A 27,439-nucleotide genomic window follows, 5' to 3' on the forward strand; every position below is an offset into this window, starting at 1 on the left:
TGTGTGTGTGTGTGTGTGTGTGTGTGTGTGTGTGTGTGTGTGTGTGTAACAGCTGTAGGGATTAGGGGAATAAAAACAACCACAGAATAAAGAGAAATTAAGAAAATCCCATTTACAACGAAACTGAAAAGAATAAAATGCCAAAAATAAATAGCCACAGAATAGACTCATTGTACCCTACAGCCAACCCCCAATAATAAGATTCTTAAAGGTCAAGACCGTATCGTTGCTCATCTTTGTACCTTAGGTGTCTAGAACAGTAGATTGACGAAGCTAGAAGTTCAAGAACTATTTGCAGAATTGAATCCTTTTGAGAATAAATAGCTATAACTTAGTGTTTGCCTACTGTGTGCCAGACATTGACACTGTTCCAGACACCTAAACAGTTGTATTTCAATTCACAGGAATTCTATGATACAGAGTTGATTTGCTCTTTGTTGCTTATCAAAGGCTTCTTTCACCTACTTTTTAAATATTTCTTGAAACTTAGACCTTCCTCTCCATTTCCTTCTATCATAAGCTTAGATCTGAGCAATAGACTTCTCCGTGGTAGCGTTTTCCCTATAGTCACCGATACCAGTTATCTAACCTGTCACTCTTCAGTGGCTTGTCTCTCTTAAAGGACGAAGTCCAAGCCCCTCCTGTTTTAGTGGCATAAAAGCCTCCTGCTTTTATCTCCAGCTTTCCAGCTAATTTTTTTTTAATTAACTAAAGTTCACATTTCAGTCAGATTTCCTTAGTTTTTACCTAATATCCCTTTTCTGTTCCAGGATTCCATCCAGGATACCACATTACATTTAGCCATCATATCTCTTTTGTCTCCTCTTGGCTGTGACAGTTTCTCAGACTTTGCTTGTTTTTGATGACCTTGGCAGTTGGGGAGGAGTACTGGTCAGGTATTTTGCAGAATGTGGGACTTGTCTGATTTTTTTTTTCCTCATGATTAGACTGAGGTAATGTGATTTTGGGAGGAAGACACAGCAGTAAGCGCCATTCTCATCACAGATATCAAAGGTACAGCGTATCAACATGATTTACCAATTTTGGTGTTAACCTTGATCATCTGGCTGAGGCAATGCTTGCCTGGTTTCTCCTCTGTAAAGCTACTCTTTCTTCTTCCTTTGCATGCTGTACTCTTTGGAAGGAAGTCACTATGCACAGTCCACAATCAAAGGGGGGAAGGCCCAAGCTTCATCTCCTTGAGGGGGGTTGTATCTGCATAAATTATTTGGAATTCTTCTGCACAGATTTGTCACTTCTCCCCCATTTATTTATTCATCCAATCATTTATTTATATCAGTATAGACTCAAATATATTTGTTTTATACTTTGGGTGATGATCCAAAACAATGTTATTTCTTTTGTTGTTCTTTAGCCATTAGGGAGGGGGGGTTTTCAGGCTGGCTCTGTGTCCCTTTGACATGCTCCATATCCTTTTTGTTTGTTTTCTGAGCACTTCCTTACTCTCTGACACTATAAGATGCTCCATTGTCATTTTGTATATTTGCTGCCCCAGCCCTAGAATCAGCCATTTCTGCAAGGGGTCCTGGTTCTTTTCATTGAAGAATGCTATTAGAAACTAAGATCTGGGGACTAGGTTTTATTTTATTTCAGTGTTAATGAATCTTAATTTCAATTTAAATAGCCACATGTGGCTCATAGCTACCACACTGGACAATGTAACTCTAGATCTTAATTACAATCATCATAAACATCAAAATACTGGAATCCGGCCCTTGCCAGGGGCTGGGGGGGTGGGGGAAATGGGGAGGTGTTGCTCAAAGGGTACAAACTTCCAGTAACAAGATTAATAAGTTTGGGGATCTAATGTACAACATAGTGATTATAGTTAATGATACTTTACCACATACTTGAATGTTGCTAACATGTTCTTACCACAAAAAAAGAAATGGTAACGATGTGACCGGATGAAGGTGGTAGCTAATACTATGGTGGTAATCATTTTGCAATTTATAAATGTGTCAAATCAACACACTGTATACCCTACACTTTCACAATGTTATGTGTCAATTATATCTCAATAAAGCTGGGGAAAATATTGGATTCTGTGGACCCATGTGGATCTCATCTCTTTGGAAGTGTGGTAATTTGGTTATATGACAAAGAGGCACTTACCCGATAATGAAGCAGGAAACGGCAGTCCCCAAGAAGGCATAGGCCAGAATAGACCCAAGGTTTCTGAAAAAGTGTCTCTGAATAAAACAAAAAAGTAGGAATCACATTGTGAATTTTGACAGTGAACATTAGAAACACTACAAGTCTCTAAAAAGTGAAACTTTACTTACTGCTTCCATTATATTAATTAACAACTGAAGTTACTCCTGAATAATGCTATTTAGCCTTAGAAAATCATGGTTTTAAGATATCCTTTGTCCTACCAATCAGTAAGCAAGCAAGCAAGGCCTTAGTAAATTTCATAAAAAACTACTCTGGCTGATTATATTAAATTACATTTTGTGTGTTTTGTGTGTGTGTGTGTGTGTGTGTGAGAGAGAGAGAGAGAGAGAGAGAGAGAGAGTATTATGTGTGTGTAAGTAGACCAATCATTTTCACAGATTTAACCCAAACTATTTTACCCTAGTGATTCAACTAGTCACTTCCAGTTATGGTGGTACTTTAGAAGAACATTACAGATATAAGTTTGAAACTAATAAGCTATGAAAGTGCTAAGGAGCTTTCTGGTTAACTCAGCATCGGAGGCGTCTTCTGATATTCATCTGAATTAATCTTTGGAGCCTGGGAAAGAGGAAAAATAGAGATAGGTGTGGAGAAACAAGAAACAGGTAGTTCATCTAAGATGGGCAAATTTAAAAGTATGTGTACACACACACACACACACACACACACGAATTTACTTCTCATAAATCACTGGGCCTGTGGATATTCTGATGGGGAAAATCCATGTTCTTGGGACCCTGAGACATGATCCTTACTTCTCAAGGCATAAAGCTGTTCACACTGGACAATCATAACTATTTAACAAAAACAGACAAACAAAATCCCCTAAACACCCTAATTAAACAGGAACCAGGAACACTTTATCTAGAAATTTTAAAAGGCAGGAGAGCCCCAGCATGTGAGCTAAGCACCATCAGGGAAAGAGAGGGCACAGAAGAAGCACTCAGCCTGGATCAAGCAGCCTTCACGAAGTCTGATCAGACACAGGGCTGCAGGCGACCACTGGCCTGCATTCCAGACAGAGGACCTAAGACCTTGGCTTCAGCCTTCCCCAGTGCCTGCCCCTCTCTGAGGCTGTGAAGAAGGCATCAAAGAACCCCTAGTGGCCCTAAACCACCTGCTCAGAACAGAATCCTTCAAGGGCTTCCCACACTGACAGTCATCAAATGAAGGTACTGCCTGTACATATTATAGACACATTATGTTTGCCTCCTAAATCAGTCATTGTCCTCAGTCTTTTTTTAATGCTAATGCATTTATATGCCACTGTTTTGAAAAAAAAATTAGGCTTCAAAAAAAAACCAACAACTGTGACCTACTTGCCTTTAAAAGCTCCATCAAGTGCTTAAACCAGGGAGGGAGTGCATCAAGGACAAGACATGAGACCAATGAAACCCATGCGAAGTATCCAGGAGCAAAATTTTAACCCTAGATGTGCTTTCCCTTGCCACTCGGCTTTCTTTTGGGTAATCATTCCTATGGTTGGTTTGAATATATTAAGTAAATTTGTATTTATGATATTAGCCAAAGCAGAAAATTAGAAATGTAAATCTACCACCAAAAATGCATTCATGATATATTCTAAAATCACACACACACACACACACACACACACACAAATTACCCATCCCATTCATATCTGTTGATATGAACTGGAATTTTATTGCATCTTGAAAAGGTATAACATGCCACTTATTTGTATATTATTACACCTAGTATTTCATTATATACTTCATAGTTTACAGAGTACTTTCGCATATTAGCTCATCCAATTCTCACAACAACCTCATCGCGAAGGTGTTTTTTGGACCATTTTATATGAGAGACAACTAAGGCTCAAAAGTGTGATGTGAGCTGCCTGAAGTCACATGTCTACCAAACCGCAGCACCAGAACTGGAAAGCAGGTCTTCTGACCCCAAGGCATTGCACTCTCACCGCACAAGATGCCCTTCTTGATTCCCACCACATCCTTTCAGGGAAGAAGGACAGGAGGTGTCTAGTGGAATCCTGTATCTTTCATCATCTTCTTATTTGGCCTTAACAGTTCACAGTCACGTGTGGTTCACATAGCCATGACTGGTTCAGTCTCTCCCTTCTTTTCCCTTTCCATTATAGAATGGCAAAAAGAAACAAAAGGAGATGACATGCCCTGGTAAAGCCTTTGAGAATATAAACCTAAAACAGATCAGGATGAGAAGGTTTGCATTCAATGAAAATCCACCCGGCATCCCAATTCCTAGTTGTACCATTCTAAGTCTTACATTCCTACTCCTTGGGAAACCTCATCATCGCCCATTCCCCTGACAAATTTGAACATGGTGTGTGTGTGTATGTGTGTGTGTATTGGGGGAAATGCACAAAACATGAAAGTTTCTATAGGTGAATTCTTTCCCTGCCAATGCCCTCTAAGCAAACTGAGTGGTAGCACAAAATCAGAGCTAAGACCATGGTACTTTTTTCAAGTTAGAAAAAAGAAGGCCCATGTCTGAATGACAACTACACGTACATAGGTCAAAGGGTATGAATCTGTTTACATACCAGAGGTTAAATGGTGAAACACTTATTACACATTTAATTGGGAACATTTAATCAGAGATGGCAACCACATAAGTACCAACTATTTAGGTGCCTGATTAAAAAGGAAAGAGACTAAACTAAGAGCTAATAATAACCTTTAAGACTAGCATTTCAAAAACAACTTAAGCCTGTTATTTGTTTTTCTTCTGAGAAAATGAAGCTGACAAAGGGAAGGCTCTGCAAACACTAAGGGTTTTTTTAGCCATTAGAGTGGCTTTCACAACCAATGGTTTGGTTTCATTTTTTTTTTTTTTTTTTTTTTTTTTTGTGGTATGCGGGCCTCTCACTGTTGTGGCCTCTCCCGTTGCGGAGCACAGGCTCTCGACACGCAGGCTCAGCGGCCATGACTCACGGGCCTAGCCGCTCTGCGGCATGTGGGATCTTCCCAGACCGGGGCATGAACCCGTGTCCCCTGCATCGGCAGGCGGACCCTCAACCACTTGCGCCACCAGGGAAGCCCGGTTTGGTTTCATTTTAAAGCAACTATGACCTTGATTATACATTAAGTTTAGTTATTTAAAATACCAAATTATTCATCACCCATTTGATCTTAAGAGCAGCTCCCAAACTCTTTATTCAGATAAAGAATAACATTATTTATACCTGTAAGATCATCTACCATTTTTTACATGTCAATAGCTGACATATAGATTCAGATTACTCTGGCAACCTCATAAATAAGTCTGAAAAAGGATACTTTTTCGGTACAGAAAACCTATATCTGGAAAGAATGTAACACAGAGGAACAACTCTAGGCCCTCCAGTCAGACAGACAGGCATAACCTTGACTCAGTCCTGCACCACCTACATAACCTCAAACGTCACTTAATCGTTCTCAATTTGGCTTCATCATCAGTAAAATGCAGGACATTCTCTACATGTCTGTGAGTGTCCAGATGTGCGTTGGGCTGGTGTGCAGAAACACAGCCTCCTGCTCCTCAAGCATCCATTGTGGAGAGGGGACTTAAGTTCCATCCCTCCTCCCTTGAAGGTGATGCAGTAAGAAGGGGCCATGTGATCTCTGAAGGGCGAGATTGGCTTGACCCTGACTTGTAGCCTTGACTCTCTTACGGAAAGTGGGGGAGTGCTCTTGCTCCTATGGCCTCCATGCTACGAGCAAAAGAGGCAGCCTTTGGTAGGCCCAACAATTTCTACGATCTCTCCATTTCAGCCTCCGTATCTGTGACTGTGACCGACTTGGTGGCTAAAGGGCATCTGTCTTCAATTCATGAGGTCGGCAGTAAGGAGCCCCATTACCAAGGGCTAAACTATATCATCCAAGATGCGTCACCAGGGACTTTGGGTCATAAATTGATCATTCAGTTGCCAGTTAGCTCCTTGTGTCTGTTTATAAATGAGTTGGAAACCTGGGGGCGAAGGGGTGTGAGGTAATCTACCACGCTCACATTCTTACAGAGTTTCTGTGATGATCAGAAATAATGTATATAAAAACCGAAATAAAGGATATATGCAAAATTCTTTATATCATATGCTCCATAAATAACTATATTTGTGTGGGTTGGGAAGAGTTTAAAAACCTTCTGAAAACTGCAGATTTGCTTTGACAGAAGAACCAGCCTGATGGGCAGGCACCCTCTCATAAAATGAGTTGTAACTGTTCCCTCCTCTATGTTCTGAAAGATTTTGGGTAGGACTCATTATTTCTTCCTTAAATGCTAGATAGAATTCACCAGTGAAGCCATCTGGGCTTACATAAAGGTTTTTAACTATGAACTCAGTTTATTTCATTAATATAGGGCTGTTGAAGCTTTCCATCTCTTCTTGGGTCAGTTTTGGTAATTTGTGCCTTTCGAGAAATTTGTCCATTTCACCTGGGTTGTCAAATTTATTGGTACAAAGTTGTTCATATTATTCTCTTATTGTCCTTTTAATGTATGAAGGGTCTATACTGATGTCCCCTCTTTCATTCCTAATATAGGTAATTTGTTTCTTTCCTCTTTTTTTTTTTTTTACCTTGATTGATCTATCTAGAGGTTTATCAACTTTGAAGGCATTCTCTACTTCCTAAGGATGTTACTGAGTTTTATTGGCAGCCAAGATCTCTCTTCTCTAGGCTCACTGAAAAGGTTTCCTTTAGTCCCCTTTCAGAAAGACAGCTGAAACAAGGTCCTTGGCTGTTATCTGAAGTAGGCCCTTTTGAAGGCTAAATTTTCACAGAATAGTCCCACAATGGGGAGGAAGGGAGCCACTCACGCTATTTATAAAGGTATTTGGTATTTTAAATCTTTAGGGGCTTAGGCCCAACCTTGCTGCTGAACACAATGACCCTCCCTCAATAATGGTATTTTTTAAACTTTTTACTTTGGAGTAATTATAGATTCACAGAAGTTGCAAAAATAGTGCAGAGAGGTCCCGTGGTACCTTCACACATTTTCCTCCACTGGTTATATCTCACATAATTGTAGTGCAATATCAAAACCAGGAAACTGAAATTGGTACAATGTGTGTGCATAGTTCTATGTCATTTTATCACACGTGTAGATTCTTGTAACCACCACTGCAATCAAGATGCAGAACTGTTCCACTGCCATGAAGATTTCTCTCATGCTACCCACTTTATAGTCACAGCCACCCCCTCCCCTTCTCATCCCCACCATCCCTAACCCCTGGCAACCAATAATTTGTTCTCCATCCCTATAATTTTGTCATTTCTAGAATGCTATATAAATGAAACCATATAGTATGTGACCTTTTGAGATTGGATTTTTTTTTCACTTAGCATAATGCCTTTGAGATCCATCCAGGCTGTTTTGTGTGTCAATAGTTTGTTCCATTTTATTGCTGAGTTGTATCCATGGTATGGATGCTTGTTTAACTATTCACCTATTGTAGGACATTTTGTCTGTTTCCAGTTTGGGGCTATTACAAATAAAGTTATTATGAACAACCATGTACAGTTTTTTGTGTAAACAGTAGTTTTCATTTCTCTGGGATAAATCCTCAGAAATAAAATCACTGGGTCATACGGTAATTTCAACTTTAGTTTTATAAGAAACTGCAAACATGTTTTCCAGAGTGGCCATACCATTTTACATTCCCACCAGCAATGGATAAGAGTTCTAGACTTTAAAACAGAAATGAGTCACTGATGATGAGTCAACTGTAGTCTCTGAGTGGGTATAGAACACAGTAATAAGCAATCTGAGAGAAGGAAAAAAACTAGAATATTGTACAGGAAAATTAAAGCAGAGATTCCCATGCTTTAAGAAATACTGGCAAAAATTCCTTACCTTCTTTAAACTGTATCCAGCATGGAAAATAATTGGAGGCAGCAGAATGTTGAAAAAGACCTCTGGATCAAATGTTACCTAAAAGTTTAAAAAGAAAAAAAAGCCAATTTTTTTGTTGAATACCAATTGGTGCCATAATATTTGCTTAATATTTTAAGCCACTGACTAAAGTTTGAATATTTAAAACAAATGACATAAATGTGAAAAATCACAAACTCAGCACAGTAGAGAAGCCACAGCTCCCATGAGCACTGGCCTGTTCTTCTCCACACGGTACTTCTGCCTTCTACTCTTGGTGTGTTGTTGAATATGTATTAAGACACAACAATTCAATGCAATTTTGAGAACTCACAGAAAGCTTCTGGTCAATGTTCTTAAACAAGAAATGAAAACATCTTGATTTTTATCAAACCTTTATAAAAGTTCAACTACAATAAAAGATGCAGTCGTGAGTCTTTATTAATTTTCTGTATCCTACCACATAATGATTTATAGACATAATCTTACTGAATTTAAGTTTCTTTTGAGTGACCAGCCATTTGTGATACGTAATGTGGACTAGATCAAAGTCTCCAGTGGTGCTAGTGACTTCCTGAATATCAACATAAATTCATCAACTCTAAGGGGACTAAAACTACCTGTAGGCAATCAGGGAAATCACTCTGGAACTATGAGCAAAGCCTTATCACATCCAGAAAAGAATTAAACATTGTATAAAGCCTCCTAAACTTTTTTTTTTTTTTTTTTTTTTTGCGGTATGCGGGCCTCTTACTGTTGTGGCCTCTCCCGTTGCGCAGCATAGGCTCCGGACGCGCAGGCTCAGCGGCCATGGCTCACGGGCCCAGCTGCTCTGCGGCATGTGGGATCTTCCCGGACCGGGGCACGAACCCATGTCCCCTGCATCGGCAGGCGGACTCTCAACCACTGTGCCACCAGGGAAGCCCCCTCCTAACCTTTTTAAAGAATTTGTTCACGTTGGTAGATTAACTGGCTCTTATTTCAATTAATTATTTTAAATCTCCATTCTAATTATTAAATGTAAACAGCCATTAGTGTGGTATTACACTGGGTATCTTTCTCAGTTGCATTTAATTTCACAAATGTTTATGGAAATCCCATGCATTCTTATGAAGGGTTGAGAGCAAAGAGCTCACTAGGACCGCCCTTAGGGACAGAGGGAAGATGGGCATGTTGAACACTCCAGGTTGAGAATAATTTTCTTTAAGGATTATGGCAGATCCTGAGAACAATAATAATTTAATTTTTGGAGCACAGGCTACACTCTTTGACTGCAAGCTTTCACATATTAAAGGGGTCTCACACAACTTGGATCCCCAGACTTTATGCGGAAGCCCTCCTGCTGATAAGCCCGGGTCTATAAGGTACTAGAATGTATGTGGATAAATACAGATCTTGTGCTTATCCTGGAAATCACCCAAGTGAAATGAAGAGATATATAATCCCTTTTCCTGTGGAGTATTTTAGCTACCCCCAACATTAAATGAAAAACAACATGTGGACTCAAATTCTAAGACAACAAGACATTTTTCCTCTGAAGATTCATTAAGCCTTTGGCACCAATCACCAATGAGAGTGGGAAACTCAATAAATGTTTGTAGAATATGGTAAAATAACCACGAAGAAGTAAGAATAACACTTCTGAACACTGATTATAACAAGCTAAAAAAAAAATAAGAAACCAATCTTAATTTAAGAAAGAAACAATCTCATCCCTAAACCATAACAAGAGTAAGAGACATAATCAAAAAGAGATGGGAGTTGGACAGAGGAGCTGAGTGGGATGTACGAACCCACTGCACCATTGGTGGCCCACATCAGTCTGACAAAGCTAAAAGGCTCAAGTTCAAATACGGTTCCTTCTCCTCATCACAGTCCAAAAGCTTCCTAGCCAAACTGACAGCCAGGAATGTTACTGATGTTCCAGGAGTGTCAAAAGATTTCTGTTCACAAAGTTGAGACAGAATCAGAAAATCAAAAACCACGTCAGGACCAAAGTGGCTGAGTGGCCTGAGCTCACCTTCCTCAGCATGTCATTCTGCTCTACACTGTTGACCTTGCCAGGGCTGATTTCTCCTTTCAGGGTGTATTCGAAGAACTTCCCACTGACATTCACTAATAAGGTGCTGAAGGCCCTGTCTTCCTGAGTGCAGCTGAGTGACTTGTCATGACCACTGGTGGCAGTGGTGCCGTACCTCAGGATCACCCCGACGATGAGCCCTGAAACAGAGTGGAAGAAAACATCAGGCCTGTGGAAGGACACAGAGAGCATGGGAATAATGGCAACAACTAAGAAACTCTGAAGTAATCTTAGAGACCAGGTAGATGATGTGTATTTTAGGGACAACTACACAGTCCTTCAAAAGGGTTAAGAATGCATCTATTCTGGTTTGAGTCCCTCAGCCACCAAGAGGACAAGGTAGGACAGTACCTTTCGGGATTATGACAGTACTCCGAGTACTATGAACCACTGATCATGTCTCATTTCTCAGGTTTCTGCTGGAGGAAGATGGGGTGATAAGAGGCAAAGTTTTTTTCTGCCTAGCACAGCACAAAGCAGAACCACTGAGCTCTTTGATTTGCACCAGCAGCATCCCTCAGGCCATCCGCCAGCGAGGACAAGGCCTCGGGAATTTCTAGTTGTTACAAATGCAATTTGTTTTGCCACACACTAGAGGAAGGAAAAAAAAGAAAAGAAATGCTTTTGCTGAGGTCATTTCAAGTATTGGGTATCATGGAGAAAATAATTACATCCCTTAGGGAGCTAAACAGCACAGTGCCAATTTTCGCAGTCATGATTCAGGGACTGGAGAGCTGGCTTCTTGGGGCTATGCCATTGACACAGCTAGCATAATTAGCTGCAAGTCTTTCCGTCTCATTCTGTTCTTAGCAGGGTTTTCCCTTTAGGAGGAGAAAACCAGCAAAATTGTGTGTAAGCATTTAATTCTATGAGTTATGAAGAAATGTTGCTCCCCTGGTCCTGGACATGAGTCACACATGCCCAAGTAAAAGTGAGGGAAATGTGAAAAAAAAGAAAACATAAATAACAACCAGACACTTTCCACAATTCTCTCTTAGGTGGAAAACTTCAGACCTCTCTCTATATTCAGTTCTTTGCTAGCAATATTGAGAGAGAGAATGGTAAAATGCTCCCCCATCTCATTTTGCCATTAATGGAGAAAGTTATATGAGAAAAAGAAACAAAATGTTTATTATATCCTATGTATAATGTTCTACAATGTCTCTTATCACCAAGACATATGAGAACTCACAAGACATTGCTGAAGAACAAATAATATATAAAATCCAGAAAGATATAGTTTTTTAAGCCAAACTCTGTGCTCTGTGTCTGTATTGCTTTATTATTGTTGTTGTGGTTGTTGTTGTTAAAGACCTGTACTAATATACTTGAACTTTGTTGACTTTTGTGAACAAATAAAGTTGTAAAATTTTACTACAGATTAAAAATGATTTTCTTAATAATCTCAATTTGAGAGCTTGGTCTCCGTGCTCTGGAAGGTACACACATGGTTTACATTTGGCAGCCAATCAAATAGACTGGGGTCCTGAGCAGTCTCTTTCTGGCTTGGCTGTGCCAGCTCTAAGGGAAATTTGTCATACGAGGTGCCCATAAGGGGCCTTTGTCATCCTCACCTTCGTTGTGTCAACCTGTACAACGAAGGTCCTTTACTCTCTTAAGACTATTTTGGGGAGTAAACTTTCTAGATCTTGTGAAGGCTGCATCCTTTGCACTCTCTTGTGGGGACGCCTCTAGCGTGTTATTGATTTGTGTCACTATTAACATATCTCATCAATGGCCAGACGATGGATCCTTTAAATTGGGGAAACGTCTAAATTGGTGAATTTTTAGAGCGCTCTCATAAACAGCCATTTTACTGGTACCTATGAAAAAACAAATTAGAAGGTGGTAAAAAAAAATAGCTAACCTAAGAACTTCCTCAGTTTAAAACAAAACAAAACAAAAAAACCAGTTTGGGAAGCCTCATTTGTGGTCTCAACTTACCCTCAATGGGTTTTACAGATGCTAATGAACAGGAGATTAATTGTTAATTAGGTTGATTAACAGGAAAATAAGAACCTGAGAGAAAGTCTATAGATTTCTTTCCAAAAAGGTGAAAAATTTAAAGGGACTCGTCCCAAAAGGATAAAAATCTTCAGATGGTTATTAAGAAATGGGATAAATAAAACAGATGTTAATGGGATTAAAACAAAAGGTTTTGATACAACACTACCTAAGGTTGGATGGGCCAAAGGGACCCCCTATGGTCCCCAACATTAAAGGGCCCCAAACAAGTCCACTCTATTTACCCCAGTTAAATATATATATGCTTTTTACCCAATTGTAACCCAATTTTTACCCAATGTGTAACCAGGCCTCTTGATGGCTAAACATCTTGAGATAGTAGATAGTAGATCATACATGTAACTCTATATAGAATTAACTGTAATAGTGCAACTCTAGATGTGGGAAGAAGCAACAAGGGAAAACATCCCCTGGATCATAACAGACGAGTAAAACAGAAGATCCAGAGAATTTTAGGTTACTAACAGGGCCTGATCCAAAATTTAGCACATTGAGTGGCCTATCAACACAATCCTCATCTGATCTAGGAATGAGCCTTCTTAGCACCTTGGGACAAATTGGTCAAGAAATGCCTCCCAAACCTTGGTCTAATTTACGACCAAGAGGGGGTGCTGTGGGAAAAAAAATGTTGCCTGCCATTCCAGTAAACAAAGAATATTGCCGGCCATAAGCTGCCAATGTAACCGCGCCCCCCACAACCCAAGGTGTGCCCTGGGGAGAATTCAGATGGAGAAAAACATGATGTGAACATAGATAGTTAAAATGCATATCAAAGGAATAATTTCAATGAGCCAGACTCTTGCATCTTCGCAGACATAGAAAAGTGCTAAATTCATTAACTTGACAGGTCTGGTTTTTGTGATTAGTGGTAATCTTTTGATGTTCGACTACACATTTCATTTCGGTTTTTTTTTCCTGCAAAAACTCCTATATATCCTGGCTCCTCCCTTACCTCTTTGGAACAGATCCTCCGAGCTATCTGAGAGGCTGTTTCCTGGGCTGTATAGTACTCAGTAAGGTCCCTGAATAAAACACATTTCGCTTCAGTTAACAGTGTCTTCATCAGGAAACCAAAGTAAGTCATTTACAAAAGGCCATCCTTCTCCCAAATCAATAGCTGCTTTACATAACTCACTGTTTCTTTTCAGTACTAGCTTCAATATTTGCAGAGCTAACTAAAAAAATAAACCACAATAGCACAGGGTCTTCACAATGACAACTATTCTAACAAAAGAGGAGTTGTGATACTGTGATTTATAATAAGATATATTTGGTCTTTGTCCCAGTTTCCTGGTACAGAGCTCCTAACCCCCCCCCAATCTCTGAAGTGCTAAGTGTCTTTTTGTATGCTAATGAGGTGGCTGGTGGCTGGGGGTTCCCGGATTAGCCTCCAAATGAGGGCTGGTTGCCAGGGGAACCAACCAGGTGATTAGAGAGTTGGAACTTTTTTATTTATTTATTTATTTATTTAGGCTGCGCACGGTCTTCATTGTGGCATGCGGGATCTTTTTAGTTGCGGCATGAGGACTTCTTAGTTGCGGCATGCAGACTCTTAGTTATGGCATGCGATCTCTTAGTTGCAGCATGCATGCGCGATCTAGTTCCCCAACCAGGGATTGAACCTGGGCCCCCTGCACTGGGAGCACGGAGTCTTACCCACTGGATGACCAGGGAAGTCCCCAGAGTTGGAACTTTTAATTCCACCCCACCCCCTGACCTCCATGCAGGGAAGAGGAGCTAGAGGTTAAGTGGATCACTAATGGCCAATGATTTAATTAATTACACCTATGTAATGAAGCCTCAATAAAAAGTCCCAAAGTACACAGGTTCAGAGAGGTTCTGGGTTGCTGCACACGTGGAGCGCCAGAGAGGGTAGCTCACCCGAAGAGGGCATGGAAGCTCCATGTCCCTTTCCACATACCTTACCTTATACATCTCTTCCATCTGGTGGTTCCTGAGTTATATCCTTTGATAATAAACCAGCAATATAGTAAGTAAATGGGCTTCCTGAGTTCTTTGAGCTATTTTAGCAAATGATCAAAGCTAAGGAGGGGAACATGAGAACCTCTTATTTATAGCCAGTTGGTCAGAAGTTCAGGTGATAACCTGGACTTGTGACTAACCTCTGAAGTGAGAGGGGCAGGGGTCTTATGAGGCCTGTGGGATCTGATGCTATTTCCAAGTAGACAGTGTCAGAGTTGAGTTAAATTGTGGGATACTCAGTTGGTATCCACTAGAGAGCTGGAGAACTGCTTTGGTGTGAGAAAACTCCCACACATGTGGTCACAGAAATGTCCAGTAAGAGTATTGAGAGCAGAAGGGAAACAGGAGATTTTTCCTTACAGGAGGCTTTTATTTGCAGACAAATTCCTCAACTACAGGAAATACCCTCGCAGTCTCTGTCCGTAATCATCACCATCATACCTAGAAGCATTATTAGATGACGAATATTAAAAATAATAATACATACTTATAAAATCTTTCCCTCCCTACCCGGGTCCAATGTGCCCATGCTAAAGATGTGATGGAGACAGTGAAGGTGATGATGCTGCCCCCTTGTGTTAAAATATGGCAACAAAGCCCCCTCACAGCAAAGATACAGGTTAAAACGTCCTGATTGATAGTTTTGACCAAAAATATACCAAGCAACAGGATTTGCTGCTAATTCAAGGTAGAGTTTGAGTAGCTCCTCAGACATTTAGATTCATATTTATTACCACTGGAGTCCATGGCACAAAAGGACAGTCATTGCTATATTAAGTTCACGTGTGGCATCTTCCACTTCAAAAAAGAATAAGACATTAGGACTGCAGAGGGGTATTTTAGTGAGAATATAACAAAGACTTGGAAAAAACATGAATGGCATATTTCCATCTTCTACATATGGAAGACATCCTCTGACAGGGAACTATAAAGAGGTCTTAACTACAAGGAATTAGAATTTGACATTAGATATTTTGCAAAGCTCAGAAACTTCAGTATTCCCAAAAAAATGATGGAGAACAATAGAGGCATTAATGACTTTACTGGATCAACATCATAGTGTTCCAGATTACAAAGAGCAATAATCTACTGTGTGTGGGCCAGAAAAATATCACATGTCAACTGATGAAAAGAGACTCACTGATTTCACAGGTATATGACTAATGCTAGGAAAGAATTTAGTTTTGAACTTTTACAGAAAGCAAATATACATGAAATTCCTTTGACATCTGATGTGGCTTAAAGCAACATGGTGAACTCCAAAGGTGCAAAAATTCAAGACTTTTTCAGTAGAAAAAACTCAAGACTGTTGCAACTTTTGAGTATGAAAAAACTCCTGTATTTGCACATTGTGCTGATGGTATACAACTGCCAACTTTTCTAATGTTTAAAAGAAACACATAACCAAAAAAAGAACCCTATATACAATTTATGCATGTGCCCATTGGTGGTATGAGGAAGGAACTTAATTATGGACAAAGCATTGTTCAAAAATGCTATGAGGCCATTAAAGGAACTAGCCCCACTAGTCTGGTGCCAGTTTCCGCTTTTGTGACTCAGGTTGTTGGGAAGACAGTTGAACAAATCGACACTCAGCTGTAATTCTAGACAGCTATCCACCTGCTGCAATATTTAAATGTCTCTATTAATAAGCCTTTGTTAAGGAGTTGGGAACAGGTGCATGGATGCACTGTTCTCTAACGAGACTCCACCTTCCCTTATATGAGCTACTGGGAGCAGATGATCATCAGTTTGGTTTGGCCACCGCTATGGGGATTTTTACAGCACTGTAGGAGTTGTTCTGAGTTCTAAAGCTTCATCTGAAATTCTGAGAAAAGAAAGCGTCCCATTCCACATCCCGTTACACAGTGTTTGAAGAGAGTGATAACTATTTCTAATTGAGCGAATAAAGAGGATGCAATGGATGCCAGCAGTGACAATGATTTTTCAGGTTTGGGGGTCATTTAAGCGACTCTGGTATTAAGAATGTATGTTACAGCCTTTTCAATATCCTTTTCTACTTGTTCTATTACTTATTATGCAGCTGTGCTATTCATTGATATATTCGTTTCAAGGAGAATTCATTTAAAATATTTTTGTTACTTGTTTTGAATATGTAGTGAAATACTTTTTAAAAACAATTTTTGTGTGTGTGTGTGGTACGCGGGCCTGTCACTGTTGTGGCCTCTCCGGTTGTGGAGCACAGGCTCTGGATGCGCAGGCTCAGCGGCCATGGCTCACGGGCCCAGCCGCTCCGCAGCATGTGGGATCTTCCCGGACCGGGGCACGAACCCATGTCCCCTGCATCGGCAGGCAGACTCTCAACCACTGCGCCACCAGGGAAGCCCTAAAAACAATTTTACTGAGGTACAATTCACATATCATAAAATTCCCCATTTTAAGTGTACAATTCAATGATTTTATTATATTCGCAGAGTTGTGCAATTATCACAATCTAATTTGGAACATTTCCTTTTGCAGTCACTCTCTGTTTCCCACTCCCAGCCCCAGGCAACTGATCTATTTTCTGTCTCTATAGATTTGCCTTTTCTGGACATTTCATATAAATCATACAATATGTACTCTTTTGTGTCTGGCTTCTTTGTCTTAGCATACTGTTTTCAAGGCTCACCCATTGTGGAAGAAAGGTATTAGTACTTCATTACTTTTTATTGTTGAATAGTATTCCATTGTATGGATATACCATATTTTGTTTATCCATTCACCAGTTGATGAGCATTTGCGTTGGTTCCACTTTTCTGCTATTATGAATAATGCTACTATGAACATTTGCATACAAGTCTGTATGGACATATGTTTTCATTTCTCTAGGGTTGAAACCTAGGAGCAGAACTGCTGTGTCATATGGTAAATCTATCTTTACTACTTTAAGAAACTGTTGAACTGTTTTCCATTTGGGAAACTGTATACCATTTTATACAATTTATACCCCCACCAGCAAAGTATGAGAGTTAAAGGTTGTTTACATGCTCTACAACACTTGTTATTGTCTTTTGATTGTATCTATTTCAGAGAGTGTTAAGTGATATCTCACTGTGGTTTTAATTTGCATTTCCCTAATGCCTAATGATGTCAAGCATACTTTTGGCTATCACAAATAAGGCTGCTATGAACATCCATAAAACAGGGTTTTATGTGAACATGTTTTCAATTCTCTAGGGCAAGTACCCAGCGTGGGATTGCTCAGTCATTGGACAAGTGTATGTTTAACTTTATAAGAATTGGTCAAATCATTTCCCAGAGTTACTATACCATTTTGCAACAATCTACCCAGTGCCAAGCAATGTATGAGAGTTCTAGCTGCTTCAAATCTGATAACTCTTGACAATACAACAGAAAATCTGTGAATCACCAATCAGCCAGCCAATGCTATTCTGATAAAGGTTGACTTTAATTAAAGAAATAAACTGAGTCTGTAGCCCTTCAAGACAAATGTTCTGTCTTGCTTCCATCAGTATATGAGATACTAAAATAGTGAAAATCAGGCCCATCAGCCAAGAGTTCAACCTCCAATCCAATGTTCCTCTTCTTCAACAGCTAAAATTCCAAAGATTTGATTAAAACCAACATGGAACAAGTTTATGTGAGTCAAAAAACACCATAATTGCTAAGTAGTTTCCCTAAATATGGAATGTCACAGTTAAGAATAAGAGGAAGAAAATGACTTTAAGTCTTAGATATCTACTTGGGAAAACAAGATATGGAAAACTCATTATATTGTCCCATGAAGTTCTTGGGACACCAGGAACATCTTCTCATCATTGCTGTGCTGCACAGCATTTCTCTATGGGTGACCAGATACCACATACCTTCTGACAGTCTTTACAAAATGGAGATGCCCATTCTAGTATATAATGGAAGAGTGAGAGAGTCTTTCATTGAAAACTAGGAACCAAGGAGGCAGACTTGGACTTGATGACTGAACTTTTTTAAAAATAGATCTTTATTGGATTATAATTGCTTCACAATACTGTCTTAGTTTCTGTTGTACAACAAAGTGAATCAGCCATATGCATATATATATCCCCACATCCTCTCCCTCTTGAGCCTCCTCCCACCCTCCCTATCCCACCCCTCTAGGTCATCGCAAAGCACCGAGTTGATTTCCCTGTGCTATACTGCTGCTTCCCGCTAGCTAACTATTTTACATTTGGTAGTGTAATACATGTCGATGCTATTCTCAGTTCACCCCAGCATCTCCCCCACCCCGCCCCCGTGTCCTCAAGTCCATTCTCTATGTCTACGTCTTTATTCCTGCCTGCCACTAGGTTCATCAGTACCATTTTTTTTTAGAGTCCATATATATGCGTTAGCATATGGTATTTGTTTTTCTCTTTCTGATTTACTTTACTCTGTATGACAGACTCTAGATCCATCCACCTCACTACAAATAACTCAAGTTCGTTTCTTTTTATGGCTCAGTAATATTCCATTGTATATACGTGCCACATCTTCTTCATCCATTCATCTGGATGACTGAACTTTTAACTAGAGTCCAATATGGTACCCAAGTATAAACTGATTACACTTGCCTCCTTCTAGGAGGGGCCTCTGCTGGCTCAACATCTCCAGGGCCCAGAGAGATTATTTCTGTCTAATCCAGGGCTACAGTCTCAGGAAGCCATTGTTGCCACACACCCAAACCACACTCTCCAAGCTCTATCTACCTGGCTCCTTTATCTCCCCATTGGTTCCAAATTTTGATAACAGAGAGAGTATCACTAACTCAACCCCTCAAATCCCAAGTAATATGGATGACCACTCAAATTCTTAAACATATTTTCTTTAAAATGCTTTTAAAATAAAATTCACAGATTTTGAGAAGATAATGGGAGGCTAGCAGATTCCTGGATAATGTCTAAGGACCTTAAGTCAGGTATTTGAATATTTGATTCTGCCTCATACTCTGACATTTCCCAAAATCAAGGACGGTGTACTTGTGGCTGAATCATCACTCAACACATTTTAATTGCTGTTTTGTGTATTCCCCCTTTAATTAAAACACACTAATCAAGTTCAAGGCAACTGCCAAAGGACTACAAATGTTACTACAGCAGATTACCACACATTTTCCTGACCCATTTGCCACTCTTTAAAGGTCCAGGACAAGACTTTCAGCTAAACATCAGCTACCTTTTGAAATAAATTAATCAATCTTTCCTCTGAGCCTCTGCCTGGAACTCTCTTCCCACTCTCTGCTCCCTAACCATCTTCAATGGGTTAACTCCTACTCGTCCTTCAAGTCACAATGTAGATATCACTTCTTCCAGGCAGGGAAGCCCTTCCTGATACCACAGGACCGGGTTGGATTCTCCACAATCAGGGCTGCCCTCACAGACTTCAACATGAAAGAGGCTCCCTGGAATTGTTCAGGACACAATGTATACAACCATATGTGGCAACCCATCTCATCATGCATTTCCGGAACAGTCTCTGATAGTGACTACGTTATCAGAACAATGATCGCACTGCACTGTGACTGCCACTTAAGTGCCTGTCCCTCATCCCCAGGGCTAATTTTCCTGAAGGCAATGCTCAATGAGTACTCACCACCCATCCCTGCATCTGACTACCACAACCACTCAGTAAACGACAATAGACTACGGAGACATTAGCCAGTAGCCATGTGTTAACGAGGAATTACCCCATTTGAGTTATAAGAAAAGAGCCTTAGTTCTGATGCCTAAGGAAGCAACTACATATTTTCAGCCTCTTACCTGCCATTAAATTCAAGGATGCCCACCTTTATCAGCCTTTATAATTTGGCCTAAATTAATAAATAAAATTCAAGTACTCTCATAGGGTATAAAACTTCCAATAATTTTGAGGCATATTACAGAATCTACTCCCTAAAAGCCCTGAATTTAAACAACACTGCAAATAAACAAATGCACTAATCACAGTTATCTTAGAGAGCCATGAAACTGGAACACACAATAGTAACTACATTTGCTGCTCTACTTACTCCAATTACTAAGGGATGGTTGAGTCTTAAACTGAAATACATGCAAATATACAGATATACACAACTGAAAAGGGCAGGTTTGGAGAACACATGGTAAAATAAATGAACAAAACAGAGCTTGTGTGTACTTACCTCAATTTCTGATGGTATATATTTTTTAAAAAAACTATTTAAGAATTCACCTGAATTCAAAGACTATCAACCAAAATAAACTATCTGCAGTGGACTGACTGTGTTCTCTCAAACTCAAACTCAAACTCTCAAATATATGCTGAAGCCCTAACCCCCAAAGTGATTGTATTTGGAGATCAAGCTTTTAGGAGGTAATTAAGGTTAGAGGAGGTCATATGGATGGGGTCTTAATCCAATAAAATTAGTGGCCTTATAAGAATAGGAAGAGAGATCTCTCTCTCTGTGCACATGCACAGAGGAAAGGCCAAGTGAGCACACAGTGAAAAGGTGGCTTATCCAACAAGCCAGGAAGAAAGGCCTCACCAGAACCCAACCCTGGTGGCATCCAGATCTCAGACTTCCAGCCTGTGAGAAAATAAATTTCTACTGTATAAGCCATCTAGTCTGTGGTATTTTGTTATGGCAGCCCATACAGACTAGCATACTATCTTTTTGAGAAACTGCAGGTGGCCTCTCTGGACCATCAGCAATACCTCTACAGCTAATTCACAGCCCACCTCCCAACCAGGAAACATTTCTTTTACAGATGAGAAGTTAAGCTCTCACTGCTGTAATACAGGGTCCCTAAACCCTACTCCAGAAATGTCTTTTGCTTATTTGTTTTGCTTTTCCCATACCACCATCATGAGTTTTCTTAATCTTCCAAAGGAGACTTACACCATGTTGACCTCCTGACATGAAGTCCCACTTTGGTAGAAAGTATTATCCTATGGCACTAACCAAGAAATTACCACACCTCTGTTCTCCCTGCTCAAACCTGATAGGGCCAGACCCAAGTTTAATTTTCATTAATGCTTTTAAAACATCACACACTTGGGAAGATCCTGAAAATGTTTAGAAATTTAGTCATAGTCACACAATACATAATTTTTTACTTAGGTGACCAATACAACAATTCAGAAAAGGGGGACGGGACTTCCCTGTTGGCATGGTGGTTAAGAATCTGCCTGCCAACACAGGGGATACGGATTCGATCCCTGGTCCAGGAAGATCCCACATGCCACAGAGCAACTAAGCCTGTGCGCCACAACTACTGAGCCTGCGCTCTAGAGCCCACGAGCCACAACTACTGAAGCCCGCATGCTCTAGGGCCCACGTGCCGCAACTACTGAGCCCGTGAGCTGCAACTACTGAAACCTGTGCAGCTAGAGCCCGTGTTCCGCAACAAGAGAAGCCACCACAATGAGAAGCCTGCGCACCGCAACGAAGAGTAGCCCCTGCTCGCCACAACTAGAGAAAGCCTGTGCGCAGCAACAAAGACCCAATGAAGCTAAAAATAAATAAAGAAAAGGCTGGGGGGGGGACAAAGGTTTAAGTTCAAATTGATTAATTACATATACTAGTAAGATAACTATAAGACTATAGGGCATCCTTTAAAAAAATTTTATTATGAATTATATCAGATATCTAAAAGTAGAGGTATAGTATATATAAGGGATAAAGAATAATATAATTGGGAAGGAATATACAAGGGGGTTCAAAGGTACAGGTAATTTTCTGTTTCATAAGCTGGACAGTAAACACAGGTGTTTATTCCATTTTTTATCTGTATATAAGTTATATATAGTATTTCAAATATTTACTATATTTCACAAGAATTTATTATGACAAGAATGGTCTGCCAGTCATCTACATAGCTTTCACTCAGCTTAATCAACAGTGCATTACCAAGAGAGCTAAGAACCCTTCGTACCCTTCCCAATCAATCCCCCCCCTTTCTCCCACTCCACTGCCTGGAAACCACTAACCTCAATCTGGTGTTTATTATGACCTTAGAGTTTAAATTACGGATAAATATATTGTTTAATTTTGCATGTCTTTGAATTATGTATGGTATGAGTTATCCTGGAACTTGCTTTTTTTCACCCCTTAATATGCTTGTAAGCATCATCCATATTGACATGTGGCTCTGGTTCATGTGGTCTCGCTGCTCTGTAGTATTTCAGCATATGGGTACATTTTCCTTCTGCCTCTCTGTGCCCCTTCCTGGATAATGCTTCAGATACATTGTCTGGTTCACCAATTCTCTCTTCAGTTCTTTACCCTCTCCATTGGGTTTGTAGTTTCAATGACTATTTTCAATTTCTTGAAATTCTATTTGGTTCTTTACCAAATACACCTGACTTTCTGTGTGTTAACAGAATCTGGACTAAGAGTTGAAAACAGTATCTACAATCCTCAGCTCTGCACCCTGTGGCTGCTGCTCACTTATTCCAATCTACGTCATGGAATGGATAACAACACATTATTATAAAAGGCCTACATGTCTCCTCCAAAGGGTAATGGCTAAATAAAGTCTGACCCCCTCACAAAGTCGGGAACACGGTCATCACTCAATAAATGTTTGCTGAAAGAATGAGATAATGGAAATCAAAAACTATAATTTGACTACAAATAATATTAACAGATTATACACACAGGGAAGCACCAGTTCCCTAAATTATGAAGATAATGCCTTTTTCCCTTGCAATTTATGTCTGGGTTTTGGCAGGCAATGAAACAGTATCTGGAAAGATTAGATTTCTGTATTTTTGTTGCAATTTCTTGAGTCATGAAATTGGTGTCTGGGAAGTATCAAAGTCAACACTAATGACACAACAAGAAACACTTCACACCATATACCCAGCAAAATCCTTTATGTGTTTATGTGAGCAGAAGAAAATGTAATTACTCACTGGGTTTAATTCAGTCCAGCTGAAAACTATACATTATTTAACAGCCTACTTGATAAAATTATTTTAAAACAAAACACAGAGTGGAGAAGAAAATCTGATTTTCTACCAGATTTTCTCTGATAGAAAATCTGTTGTTCATCCTTCTAAGAGTTGGTACCAAACAGATATACTCTGCATTCCAAGAGGGGAGGGCTCTGGGCTGGGTGCTGAGGAGACTGAGCTGGCTGGGACACAGCACCTCCCCCCTCAGCCCCCCACCAGCCCACCCTAGGGAACACATAATTAACAATGAATTCAGAGGCATAAAAAGGCGGCACAGTGAGGAACAGAATGAATAATTCTTTCAGGTGAAAAAATAGTTCAGGAAAACTTCACAGAAAAGGTGACTTCTCAGTTGGGCCTTTCAAGATGAGTCAGACTTATTTTGATGAAAGAAGAGGGGGGTGTGAACTATACTTCAGAGAAAGCCCTCAGCATGAGGTGGGAAAGTGAACACTGACTAGAACAGCAAGGCTGGGGAGAAGGGGGAAGGTGGAGACTGAGCATCAAGGAGTGAGGAAGATGGTGAGCCATCTCCTTAAGCCAAGCTCACAAGAGCAGACTTCAGCCCACAGGGCCACAGAGACTTCTGGGCTAAGAAGGGGCATGATCGGGCCTGACTTTTGGAAGATACCATAGTAGCAATACAGAGAATTAACTGCTGGAGAGAGAGGCTACAAGAACAAGAACTTCATCAGGCTTTCCTAAAAACATCTGCCTCTCAGGGGAAAAATATCAAAATCATTCCTCCAACTAAGAAGATCCCTACATTATCCCATCGGCCTCCACCTCTTTCTTTCATTCAAGTGCTGGTTATCATTCGGGTTCACACAAATAGGACCCAGAATGCTCTGAAAAGTTACCCACCCAAACCTACAGATTAAGACAGATTTAGGAGTTACAGAGACAAACCAACCAAATGTAGTTGTAGGGACCTTATTTGCATCTTAAATCAAATTGCAAAAAAAAAAAAAGTCAATTGGGGAAATGTGAACTCACCAGACATTTGGCAAATATTATGAAATTACTGTTATTTTTGAAGGGTGATAATGTATTGTGGCTATGTTTTTTAAAGATTCCTTATCTTTTGGAGATAAATGCAAAAATATTTACAAATAAAATTTGGAATTTTGTGTCAGTGACGTGGGGAGGGGTAGCCGTGGGGGATATAGATGAAACATGATTGACTATGAGCTGGTAATTAACAATGCTGGGTAATGGGGACATGGGGTTTGGTTTATTATACTTCTCTGTATGTGTGTGTTTTGCATACCACCAAGCAATTCTCCAATACCAGCTGGGTTTCCTATAATTCAACTCAATTCTGACACTATCTACCTAGAGATAGTATCAGATACCACAGGTTAAGGGCTCAGTCCCACGATACTCCCCCAAACCCACTTCAGATACCAATCACAAGTCCAGGTTATTCACCTGTCCTTCTGACCAACTGGCTATAGATCAGTGGCCTCCACAACACCCTCTCTGGGTTGGATTAATTTGCTAGAGAGACTCACAGAACTCAGAGGAACATTTTACTTACTAAATTACTGGCTTATCATAAAAGGATATAACTTAGAAATAGCCAGATGGAAGGGATGCTTAGGGCAAGGTATGTGGGAAGGGTTGCAGAGCTTCCATGCCCTCTCTGAGCACGACACCCTCCCAGCACCTCCACATATTCACCAACCCAGAAGCTCTACAACCTTGTCCTTCTGTTTTTTTAATGGAAGCTTCGTTATATAGGCATGATTGACTAAATCATTGGCCATTGGTGACTGAACTTAATCTCCAGCCTCACTCCCCCTCCTCAGAAGTCAGGGGGTGGGACTGAAAGTCCCACCCCTATAATCACTAGCTGGTTTCCTTGGCAACCAGCACCCACCCTAAGGTGCTTTCCAAAAGTCACCTCATTAACATAAACTGAGGTGTGGTTGAAAGGGGCTTGTTATGAATATCAAGATGCCATTCTAGCTCTTATTACTTAGGAAATTCCAAGGCTTTTAGGCTCGGTGCCAGAAACAAAGAAACCAAATATATATTTCTTATTATAAATCACACTATCATAAGTTTTTGTTATATTGTGGTTTACTGTCTTGACATTTATGTGTGAAATTTTCCATAATAAAAACTGAAAAAAGTCATCCACCCAACTTGAAACTTTAAAGCAATGACTCTAGCAACTATAGTTGTAAGACAGTCTTCTCCCCCATGCTCCAGAACCTTATCCAAACTTCTGCTCCACATCTCCCTAACACCTCTAACTCAATAGGTCCGAGAGGTGATTCTCACTCCTCCCTGTAAACATCACTTCTCGCCCCCATTCCCTGTCCCTGTGAGACCAGATAACTTCAAGTCATCCTCATCTCATTCATTCACAAGGCAGTCATCTAGTTCTGCACAAGTAGCAACAATTCTTCTCACATAAACTTTTTTTTTGACAACCTCCTCACCTCCCTGCACCCATCTCATGCTCCTCAGCAGTCCACCTGAAAACCACTGCAAGGATGGCAATTCTAAAATAAACATCTCTGCCAAGCTTCGAGCCTTCTGATGGCTCCTTGCCATCTACAGCACAAAAGTCTCCACTTCTGAGCAAAGCACACTCTGTTGATTTCTTTGTGTTTACAAGGTCCTGAGGTTTTCCTGATACCATCTTAGTGAATCCAGTTCTCACAAAGGACACGAAACCCATTTTAGAGCTCATTATCTGACTAGTGAGTGGCACAGCCTGTTCACCTCTGACAGCCACAGTCACAACGAGGGATCTCCTGAGGCGGAGTGGCCAGACAGCCCTTACCAGAAAGCCAGTGTCACCATTCAGCCAGCAACCCCCCAGTTCTATATTCATGCTGTGGCCCCCCCGACTGCCCCCACGAGAGATGGGACCCAAGGCTCATATATTCATAGCGGCTGGCTGACTAGATAGGCAAAATGTGGCCACAAAACAGAATTTTGCTCTGTGTGACTAAAAGATCTATTTAAGGTGCAAACTCAAACCCAATCAACTGTCCTCCTCCTTAATATCAGAGTGACAGCTCCTAAGCAAAGGAATCCAGATATTAACCATAAAAGGAGGAGAAATTAAGCCACTAAAAAGGATATACTTTCTGGTAAGAATAACAAATAGGCGTATGAATCACCTTTATAAAAAGCACTCAAAATAGGTTAGCAAAATTCAAGTGGAGAGTGTTTGGAGAATATGCCAGCCACTGGAGAGCAGAGCCCAAGATGTCTTTTTCCAAGACCATCCACTATGTTGTCTATTTCTTCTTTCCATGTGCCTCTCAGTCACTCAGCCCCAAACTATAGCTTTTTTCTTTTTGTAGACAGATGAAAAATGTCTCCCTAGCCTCAAAGCATTGACACTAATGGACAATCTGGAAGAAATGGACAAATTCTTAGAAATGCACAACCTGCCAAGACTGAATCAGGAAGAAATAGAAAATATGAACAGACCAATCACAAGCACTGAAATTGAAACTGTGATTAAAAATCTTCCAACAAACAAAAGCCCAGGACCAGATGGCTTCACAGGCGAATTCTATCAAACATTTAGAGAAGAGCTAACACCTATCCTTCTCAAACTCTTCCAAAATATAGCAGAGGGAGGAACACTCCCAAACTCCTTCTACGAGGCCACCATCACCTTGATACCAAAACCAGACAAGGATGTCACAAAGAAAGAAAACTACAGGCCAATATCACTGATGAACATAGATGCAAAAATCCTCAACAAAATACTAGCAAACAGAATCCAACAGCACATTAAAAGGATCATACACCATGATCAAGTGGGGTTTATTCCAGGAATGCAAGGATTCTTCAATATACGCAAATCTATCAATGTGATAAACCATATTAACAAATTGAAGGAGAAAAACCATATGATCATCTCAATAGATGCAGAGAAAGCTTTTGACAAAATTCAACACCCATTTATGATAAAAACCCTGCAGAAAGTAGGCACAGAGGGAACTTTCCTCAACATAATAAAGGCCATATATGACAAGCCCACAGCCAACATCATCCTCAATGGTGAAAAACTGAAAGCATTTCCACTAAGATCAGGAAAAAGACAAGGTTGCCCACTCTCACCACTCTTATTCAACATAGTTTTGGAAGTTTTAGCCACAGCAATCAGAGAAGAAAAGGAAATAAAATGAATCCAAATCAGAAAAGAAGAAGTAAAGCTGTCACTGTTTGCAGATGACATGATCCTATACATAGAGAATCCTAAAGATGCTACCAGAAAACTACTAGAGCTAATCAATGAATTCAGTAAAGTGGCAGGATACAAAATTAATGCACAGAAATCTCTGGCATTCCTATATACTAATGATGAAAAATCTGAAAGTGAAATCAAGAAAACACTCCCATTTACCACTGCAAGGAAAAGAATACAATATCTAG

At 40.1% G+C, this 27,439-nt stretch overlaps 1 protein-coding gene across 3 annotated transcripts in view; it reads right to left on the reverse strand.

Moving 5' to 3' along the window:
* Positions 1 to 27,439, reverse strand: part of SLC9A7 (solute carrier family 9 member A7) — a 151,612-nt gene that overhangs the window by 69,827 nt on the left and 54,346 nt on the right. For all 3 annotated transcript variants that reach the window (XM_027091376.1, XM_027091379.1, XM_027091380.1), the window contains exons 2-4: positions 10,067 to 10,266; positions 8,029 to 8,106; positions 2,137 to 2,213 (exon numbers count right to left, since the gene is read on the reverse strand). In XM_027091376.1, coding sequence (XP_026947177.1) covers positions 2,137 to 2,213; positions 8,029 to 8,106; positions 10,067 to 10,266 — 355 coding nt within the window. The remainder of the gene's footprint in view (positions 1 to 2,136; positions 2,214 to 8,028; positions 8,107 to 10,066; positions 10,267 to 27,439) is intronic.

The sequence above is a fragment of the Aethalodelphis obliquidens genome, unplaced genomic scaffold, assembly GCF_003676395.1.
Source record: "Aethalodelphis obliquidens isolate GAN/ISIS:26980383/991018 unplaced genomic scaffold, ASM367639v1 scaffold71, whole genome shotgun sequence".
NCBI lineage: Eukaryota > Metazoa > Chordata > Mammalia > Artiodactyla > Delphinidae > Aethalodelphis > Aethalodelphis obliquidens.